General features: G+C 47.9%; 1 protein-coding gene across 1 annotated transcript; it reads left to right on the plus strand.

Moving 5' to 3' along the window:
• Positions 1-4,691: 4,691 nt before the first annotated feature.
• gtf3c4 (general transcription factor IIIC, polypeptide 4) lies at positions 4,692-9,562 on the plus strand (the record flags this gene model as incomplete). The annotated part of the gene is made up of 5 exons (XM_083670026.1): positions 4,692-4,997; positions 5,434-7,158; positions 7,515-7,645; positions 8,397-8,485; positions 9,172-9,562. 5 exons carry the CDS (start codon positions 4,692-4,694, stop codon positions 9,234-9,236), a joined length of 2,316 nt encoding a protein of 771 aa, XP_083526152.1. The 3' UTR covers positions 9,237-9,562.
• Between the last annotated feature and the right edge of the window lie 644 nt (positions 9,563-10,206).

Below are 10,206 nucleotides of genomic sequence, written 5' to 3' on the forward strand. Positions count from 1 at the left end.
TTTGGGGCTGGTCTGGTTGTGTTGTGTTTTCACATGGACTCAGTTTGAGTCTTCCAAGGACGACATATAATAGGATTAGTACAGGAACTGTTCTACAGATGATGGAAACCGAAATGAAGACATCTGTGATTGAATTGTGCAAGTAGCTGGAATGAGTGACACAGCCTTCCCAGCCCCACTAGATCAGGGCCCCTCTGTCTCTGCTCTCCCCCATCACCAAACCCATCCATTAAGCTGGGCGGGTAACAGGCGAGCCCGCAGGTCTGGCCCTGTCCTGTTTAATATCTAACGGGAGAGTAGTGGCTCCGTGTGCCAACCTCCGAAGCCCCAGCCTTCCCACAAGTGCCATATGGGCGGCCCAGCCCCATTCCATTAGCGGGGCCCGAACAGAGGCGAGAGCAGGCCCGGACCCCGGCCCTCCTGGCCCTCCCCTGGCACTGCCACAGGGCATGCCCTGCCCACCACCAGCTGCCAAGACCAGGGCAGGGGACAGGACAGCCCCGCCTCGCCTGGCCCTGACAGCCACCAGCCACCAGCCACCAGCCACTGGCGACAGTGGGAAACAAAAGAGCAAGAATTAATGCAGAGAATAAAGAGATCAACTAATATTCTGTACAGTAATGGGTGTGAATTGTGAAAATCACAAGCAATACAAAGATATACCTCACATAGTTACTATACTGTACAGCATGCAGAAAAAACTTACTAACAGTGCTGTTTTACTTGGAAAACTTAGTAATCTAAAGATTGCTGTTTAGGATAGGATTTTAGAAGATACACCATCTGTCTCAATAGCAAAATATATATAGTTTATCACTTTAAAGCCTTGGTTTTTGAGAAATCAGACAAGAAGTACATGTTTTACTTTGTTAAGTATTGATGAAATGAGAATATCAAAACCCCCTGGTCTCAATATCTTGAGGTAAGTAGACTGAGCCTTTTCAACAGTTACATATAAAGTTACATATTACCCAATAGTATTTAAAGGTCCAGTGAGGTACATTGATGGGAACACAGCACAGCCCTGTGCTAGTCTATGGGCACCATCACTGACGGAGGCCATGGGGGATGGATAAAGACAGAACATAGAGAGAGAGAGGGGGGGGGGGGGGGTAGAGAGGGGGGGTGGGGGTAGAGAGAGAGGGGGGGTAGAGAGAGAGAGAGAAAGAGAGGGGGTAGAGAGAGAGAGGGGGGGTAGAGAGAGAGAGAAAGAGAGGGGGGGGTAGAAAGAGAGAGGGGGGGTAGAGAGAGAGAGAGAGGGAGAGAGAGGGGGGTGGGGGGTAGAGAGATGGGGGGGTAGAGAGAGAGAGAGGGAGAGAGAGGGGGGGTAGAGAGAGAGAGAAAGAGAGGGGGGGTAGAGAGAGAGAAAGAGAGAGGGGGGTAGAGAGAGAGAGAGATGTTTAGCACATCGCATGGGAATGTCAGTGTGTGCCTCAGCAGCCTGTACCTGCCACAGGACCCGAGGCTTTTTTTAATTAATCATTACAAAAAATGAATAATTCAGCCATTATCACTGTGAATATATAGAATGGCTCATTTGTCTCCCAGGAAGTTCCTTCCAATCAATGACCATGTTTTCTTTTATAAGACACAGTACCAGAGAGAGATACAAATACATCACAGGGATGGAAATTCTTATCTCAGCGTTGCACTGCAATGCCCATCTCTCCGGAACGTAAAATCCAATGTTGTTTTCAACCTTAAACTAATTCAAGGCTAACTGCCAAAGCAAAGTTGTTACCTCTTGTCAGTAAGCAGAGAAGAAACTAAAAGATCACAAACATAGGAGATTGAGCCTGCAGCATAACCTTGATCATACATTTAGGGCTGGTTTCCTGCACACATGAATCCTAGACTAAAAAGCATCATTAATGGTAGATTTTCCATTGAAAGTGTGATTTAGTCTACGACTAGTCTTAAGTCCTGGAAACAACCCTGGCCTTAATGCATACTCCTATTCAAACAAATACATATTTTGGTATTAACACTTTACTTAAAGCCAACCAGAATAATGCATTATAATGCAGCCATTTTATAACAATCCTGAATGAATATTGGACATTTTTAGTTAGTTGAAAATGTGTCACGTACTGTAGATCAAGGGTATTATATGTTATGACTAATAGGAATACAGGCTCATATACATGGGACACATCATAACTCATTATTATTATACCAGTTGGCTGTAAAGTGTTTCCAATGTTACAGCAGGACAACTAGGCTGACAGGTGACCATACCATAGTACCACCTCTTCCTCAACAATGACTCAACTACATCAACAGTGGTTGGTTTATGAAACCCGACTAAAACCAGCCCAGCGGAGCGTTGTGTTTCCCACTGATTAAAAATCATTGAATTCTCATTGAAGCAGGATTTCCAGCGAGCAGGAGGGACCAACCCGCTGCGTTCGACTACGACGGTGGACGTCCGAAGGGGGGTGGTGGTGGTGGGGGGTAGTGGTGGGGGAGGGGGGGAGTCTCGTCTGGTCCCCAACCCGCCCCGGGACCGCACGGGGGGGAAGAGGAGCACTGATTGAGAGCAACACCTGTCAGGTAAGGCTTTTCGCAGTTGACGGCACACGAGGTGCGCAAAACCCTCAGCTAGGACTGCTAATCTCCGATGTGCCAGCCTGCTGGGCACTGCCAGTCTCCACAGGGATTTTCACCGGGGTCCTCCGCGCCGGAGCCTCTTCCACGCCTGCCGTCCCGCTAGCGACTCCCGAGCCGCATGAGCCACGCTGATGTGCTCTAAATACATTTCATTATCATCATCATGATTATATCACTGATTGTGTGTACTTGGTAATGTGCTGCAGCAGCTCCCCCCAGGGAAGGTGTCTGTGCGACTGAATGATTAAAACACGTATGATGAACCATGCATCACATGCATGTCCCTGCGGGGTTCCTACACGATACGTGTAACCACCTCTACTGATACTGTATGCATATGCAAGCAAATAGCAGGGGATTGTCTACTGAGGGGCTTGCAGATTGTTTAAGGGCAAAACCCACAGGTTAACATGACAGCAGGTGGATATTAGCAATGCAGGGGAATGACCTTGGCTGACCTCATCCATATCCTTAACCTCAACCTAACCCAACACTGCATCTAAACCACACCGAGGGATTTGACCACAATACATTAACAGGCCTATGAAATGAACTCACTATCACACAGTAAATGAACCAAGGTCTGAGGTTGAAATCATCTAAGGGTTCTGGGCCACCCAGAGCAGGCTCCTTCCCTCCTTCCCTCCTTCCCTCCTCCCCCACACACACACACACTCCAGGCCTATGTGGTATGATGACAGGGTGTGGACTGAGTTTATGTGACAGCGTTTGATGAATGTTTAATCCAACATTCCCATACATCCCATCGCTGGGATCATCCTGAGTCAAAAATCCACCCAAGACACACAGCAGGTGACTGAAATATTCATACACTACACGGTTCATTAACAATGAAACATACCATGGTCCCCATTTATTTATTCATTTCGATTATCGAAACAAAAGACGGAAAAATGAGAGATTAAAAAGGCGCACACTCTAGTACACTCTATTTGTCACACAGATTTGTAACAATTTGTTTTGTGGCAAATAACTCTGCCTGGTGAAATCCCGCTGTCATCTTGACTCGGGGAGAGTCAGGCTCTACTGCGTGAGAGAGGCTTTTGTGTTAGCGCTGCAACAAATCACTGTCTGTCTGTCTCTGCTGCTCTCTCCTCTCCATGAGACCACAGCAGTTTGGCCTTTGCCCTGTCCAGGGGCGTTTGGTAGCTCATCTCACAAAGCATGCTGGTATACGTCTCTGGGAGACATAAGCCAGGCTTCACGTCCACTACAGAGTGCATGATAGTTTTCATTATTTTCATGACAATTAATGATCTCACTCGGTGTCCCTCGCATAGCCAACGAGGCAGACTGAATGACTGATGTCTAGCTTGTCAGGCAAGGAGTTGTTCATTATTTAAGAGTAATAGCTATGTCATTGTGCTATAATTCTGATGAGTGACATCACAGGTACATGGCCTACTGAACTATAGACTATTGGACTGAGTCAAGAGTTGGGCTCTTATTGCAATGCAAGAAACAGCAATATGATGACATATGACATGTACATAATATGTTATAATACTTATTCTTACCAGATACTAACTAGATATCAACTTACAACAGGACATTAGTAAAACAATAACAATTGGATAATATGTTTGAGGCTATAGGGTGAACGCCACAGTGAATATGAGTTTAAATGCATCATTATTAATGAACACACATAATCGTGCTTTCTTGTGGAAACAAGAAACAATTAACCATCTTTTACATGTCTGCTACATGCTGCTACCGTGACTCACTGCACCTGGTGAGGACGCAAGGAGAGTTTTCATAGACTAGAATGGCTGTAATATAATAGATTTTCCATATGAAAATATTTGTAATGCACATTTCCAACATGTGTTAGATCCATATCCCTAACTCGAAACATTATTTCTCACATAGTTGATGTGTGTCTCACACTAATGGCTCATACCGAATACCGTTAATAGCATTGGATGCTTCACAGATGAACATATGCTTTGCAGATCTGCTCATCCACGACCTCCCAAAGAGAAGGTGCGCTGTGTTTATGAGGAAGTCCCTCCTTCTCCGGTATCGTAACTTCCTAGAGACGCGCTGCAAAAAGAAAAATGGCGGCGTGCAGCACAAATCTCGCCCCAGATGGGATAGCGACGGAACGGCGGATCGAACCCGAACCGGAGGATGATTCCTCGAGTGCGCTCGGGCAATTTGTTAAGAGGGACCCCGTGATAAAGCTCTTGTCTCCGGTCACCGGTCTGGAGCCGCTTACGTGGTCCGAAGACCACCGACTCTCGGCCTCGACTACAAGTGGCATCTCTCTGATGGAGGTCGTATGCGATGTTCATAACAACTATCAAGATTTAGTGCTACACCGGACCTCCATCCCCGTGGTGGAGAAAGTCAATCAGTTCAAGGTAAATGTGTCTTGTTCACATCTTGACAGTAGCTGTCACATCTCACTCACGCATGGCACAACGTTGACACGTTGTTGTTGTTGTTTACAGTTAGCTCAGCTGTCACATGGGTAGCTAACGTTGGCTATAGCGCTAGTTAAGTTGAATGTAGCTGCAGCGAAACATGTCAGCAAGGTAGATATTTGTCTATTCTTCGAAATGATCTCTTTGTCAATCGCTCGGCTCAACATTTTCGTTTGCAAGCTTGATTTGGTTTGTTTGTCTTCTCTTGTAAAAAATGCCTGATATGTACTTTTGCATTTGAAAATCATAATTATCAATGAATTAACATATTAATTGTAACCCAATATTGTAGTCTTTTTTCCTCATATTTGATAATTGCTTATGTTTTCTTCAGGAGCATTCGTTGAAACATTTTCATCTCTCTTGTGCTCAGGTGGGTCCAGCGAAGGAGCTTCTGAAGGCCAAAGAGAAGTTTTCCAACTCTACTAACCCAACAGTGGTCCAGACCTTCATGCTGGACCATACTATCAACCCCACGGCCGGGTCCCACAAAGGCATCAAGTACTGCAGCTGGTCCCCCCTGGGGTGTGACGTGAACGGCCGCTGCCTCCTGGCCTCCCTCACCCTGGACCACCGGCTCGCCATCCACAGCAGCCAGAAGCGTCTCCACTGGACCACATTAGCGGACCTCACCCAGCTCTACGGTGACAGCCTGGAGAGCAGGGGCTACTCCCTACAGGGCGACGAACCCCCCAAGGCCAACCTCCAGGACTTTGACGAGCTGCGGAGGCGCTTCCAGATGCAGACCCCGGTCCGTATGGAGTGGTCCAGCGTGTGCACCACCCAGCACGTCCAGACGAACAACGAATGTAAGGACGTCGGCACGGTTCTGCTGGCAGTGCTGATGGAGAACGGAGACCTGGTGGTGTGGCAGTTCCGCCTGCCCTTTCTGGACAGGGACTCCGTGTTGTCCTGTAACACCATCCCGTCCGGGGTGGCGTCCCCCAGCGTGCTGGCCTGGTGGGAGTACGAGCACAGCGCGCGGAAGATGAGCGGCCTGATCGTTGGCAGCGCGGTGGGGCCCGTCAAGATCCTGCCTGTCAACCTGAAGGCAGTGAAGGGCTACTTCACCCTGCGACAGCCTGTGGTGCTCTGGCAGGAGCCGGACCAGATCCCCGTCCACAACATCAAGTGCATCACGCTCTTCCACCCGATCCAGAAGTGCAACTGCAGCCTGGTGGTGGCAGCACGGGGCTGCTACCTCTTCTGGTGCCTGCTCATCATCTCCAAGGCGGGCCTCAACGTTCACAACTCCCACGTCACCGGCCTTCACTCCACCCCCATTGTCTCCATGGCGTCCAGCCGCCTGGGGGGGTCCATCTACACGTGTTCCCTGGACGGAACGGTCAAGAAGCTCACGCCCGTCTTCACTGACTCGGCCGTGACGTTCAAGCAGGAGGAGATCCTTCTACCGGAAGGGTCCTCGAGCAGGAGGATGCACGGCATCGCCATCAGCCCCAACGGGGCTTACCTATCCCTGGTCAGCGCGGAGGGCATGGTCAAGGGCCTGCACCCCGTCCTCAGGACCTACGAGGTCCACTTTGTGACTCTGAAGACTCCCGCGGATGCAGCTGCAGAGCTGCTGGAGTCGTCTGTCCAGAGCCTGTTCAAGCAGGCGGACCTGCTGGACCTGGTGCGCTGGACGGTGCTCAGGGACAAGCGCATCCCGCCGCTCCTGCAGGAGGAGCTGGACGGCAAGATCCACAGCACCACGGGCTCCACGTACCTGTGGAGGTTCAAACTGTTCCTGGTGCGAGTGCTCTACCAGTCCCTGCAGAAGGCCCCTATGGAGGCACGCTGGAAGCCCTCGCATGAGGCCTCCAAGGTGTTTGTGGAAGACGAGGAGGGAGGAGGTGGAGGAGCCGGGGAAGGGGCCTCCAAGCCGCCGTGCCCGGAGGGCAAGGCGTTGGAGGAGCAGATGAGTGAGGTGATGGGGTGGATCGAGGAGGTGGAGTCTCACCTGACCAGGGAACACATGAAGAGGGTGTTAGGCGAGGTGTATCTGCACACCTGGATCACTGAGAACACCAGTATACCTTCCAGGGGCATGTGTGACTTCCTCTCCAGTGACCCCACGTGTGAGGACAGGGCTGCCAAGGTCAGACGCCAAATGTTGTGAAAATGTCAATAAACTAGATTTTGAGGATTTTATCAACGTGTACTAGACATCTGAAAAACAAAAGGCTATGCATGAATTGTTTCAATAGCATGTTAAATTGTGCATTATGATGTGCATTATTATACCTTTATTTTATTCCACAACCATGATTTAGTCTGTGCTGATTCAATATAATCAACCCATCAATATTAGGAATGGGCATGAGTGAACAGACGTTAAAACCCTGGTCTTCAACCAGAGTGTGTTATTTTTTTTTGTTATTTTTTTGTATAAACCTTCTTCTTTTTCTTACCTCTCTGCTGTTTCCCCACCCCACATCGATCCTCTGTCCTCAGGTCCTGATAGGTCACATCCAGAAGAAGATGAACAAGCAGACATTTCCAGAGTATTGCAGCCTGTGTAAGGAGGTGCTGCCTTTCACAGACCGCAGACAGGCTGTATGCTCCAACGGACACATATGGCTCAGGTATGTTCCATCTTGCTCTCTCTCTCTCTATCTCTGTCTCTCTCTCTATCTCTATCTATCCCTCCTCACCTCTATTTCACAGTCACCTCATCTCCATCCTCTCTCAGGGTGTGCTCCCTCATCCAGGAACTTGTGCTAAGCTAAGCTATTTTCAGTCATTATTCAGTTGCACCACAACAAGTGAATTGACTGACCACCACTCTAATAATAATAATAATAAGTATTATAATAATAATAATAATAATAATAATAATAAGTCCCTCCCCAAATGACAAAGTTGTACAGGTTTATTCCAGAGGAAACTTATCTGTGTGTTCTGACAACAAAACTCAATAACAGGAAAACCAAGAGCACCTCAGTCGCTGTTTTGACAGTGAAGACTCGCATTTTAATGCCAAATGCCATTATTGACGGTTTATTTATTTTCACAGCGCAGTAATCAAGGCGCCAACCTTTTGATATTTACCTGTGTACTGCATCCCTCCCTCCCTCCCTTCCTCCCTCCCTCCCTCCTCCTCTGCTATCCCTCTCTCTTGCCCACCCACATCTCTCACTAGTTTGGATGGTATGTGCTGCCCCTGCTGGTCATTTTGGGGAACCTGCGTTACTTGATTTGAAAGAAATTCCCCAAATAACCCAATGCTTCTCCACAGTGTGGTCCACTATACACAGTCTCCTTCAACCCCTCCTGACCCCCCTCAGCCCCCCCCCATCCCCCAGCCCCTGTGACTGATGTATGCTTCTCTTCCAGGTGTGTGCTGTCGTACCAGGCCTGCCAGACACTCACATACAGACGCTGCCTCCTGCAGGACAGCATCGCCAGACTGCCTGTGCCTGAGGGTAAGCACCACTTTCCATCTCCCTCTCCCTCTCTCTCTCTCTCTCTCTCTCTCTCTCTCTCTCTCTCGCTCTCTCTCTCTTTATCTTTATCTATCCCTCCTCACCTCTATTTCACAGTCACCTGATCTCCATCCTCTCCCAGGGCCTGCTCCCTCATTCCTCTGCTCTCTGATCATCTCCTGACATGTGATACTGCACTGGCACCTCAATATGAGAATGGACTTGAAAGGCATAGTTTATTTTGCAGAGTTAGTGCTCACTAATTGTCACTTATCACAAAAATGCATCTGCATTCTTATCCGTGGCCTACGCAGGGAACTGATTTTTAACAAGCTTAACATTACTGGGTGATAAATCTGTCTCCTGCTTACTGCTGAAATAGTGTACAGACTCTGAGGTTGATTAGTTACTAGGTGTTCTCACCAACTGCCAAAGAGTTCCGGAATACTCACCACCTAGAGTGCCAAGTGTTTTATGTGGTATTTACCTGGCAACAATACTTTGATTGGCCACAAAACGAAGCATCATATAGTCACCCTTGGCACTCTAGAATGTTGACAATTTGGGTGACTTTATTCACCCTCTGCACTGAATGAGTTAAACATAATTTAATGGTATACTCATAATGTATTCCTTTTACCACCCTCCCACCCCCCCTGTACCCCCCCTGTCCATCCTCCCTGCAGACCCAGACTGGATCAAGAGGATACTGCAGGGGCCATGTACGTTCTGTGACTCTCCGCTCCTTTAGAACAGTGGGACTATGGGACTATGGAACAGGCCTATGGGACTATGGAACAGGCCTATGGGACTATGGAACAGGCCTCTGGAGGACAATAGTAACTTTGCCTATAGCACGTATGTGCCTGCTCGGACTTGATGAACACCATTTTCCCTTATTTTTTTATTTTTCTTATTTACTTTGTATATGAATTGACATATTTAAATGAATTATGCCACGCAACCTTTTATTTCTTTAAAAAAAAGAAAAAAAAAAGACAATAAAGGTTTTGAATATACATTTGAAAGTCCTTTCATACGACTGTGGTTTAATGAGAGAAACTCGAATGTGTCGAGATGGAGATATTGTACTTTTCCCATTCAGCAGGAGTTCAGCACCCCATAAATAAGCATTCTCATTTTCCTAATCTTGTCTGGGTTTCCAAACGTGTGTGTGTGTGTGTGTACTTTAAGGCAAACAAGGGGGAGTTGGGGTGTCAGGCCTATTTTGGTCTATTTCTGCGTTTTAGAGCAACAACTACACATTCTCACTGACTGAGGAAAAAATGTGTATGTTTTTTAATTGGCGGCGTAAAACAATTTCCATGCTGTGAAAGAAAGAAAAAAAACTGACGCTCAGTCATTCTCTTAGATGGGGACTTCCTCTTCTGTAGATGGGGGGAAGAGAGAGAGGGAGAGGGAGAGCGGCAGAGAGCGGGAGGCGATAAATGAGCGAGAGGCAGGAAAAGAGAGGAAAGTGTGTTTAAAACTGATGCGGTGTCTCCCATGGGATCTGATTCTAATGAGATTCACCAGTAATGAGGGACAGAGCAGGGCGGCAGATGTGATATTAATTCTAATCAAGGGGGGGTTAGAGTGCATATTGTTAAATACAATTAACCCTTTTTTATTTGGGGGAGAACAAGGGCCGCAGGGAGGGATATGCACTCGTTCCTGTACCCCCTTCCCCCTCCCCCCCCCTGCCCCCTTCCCCCAATCTC

The sequence above is a fragment of the Argentina silus genome (assembly GCF_951799395.1).
Source record: "Argentina silus genome assembly, chromosome: 5".
Classification (NCBI taxonomy): domain Eukaryota; kingdom Metazoa; phylum Chordata; class Actinopteri; order Argentiniformes; family Argentinidae; genus Argentina; species Argentina silus.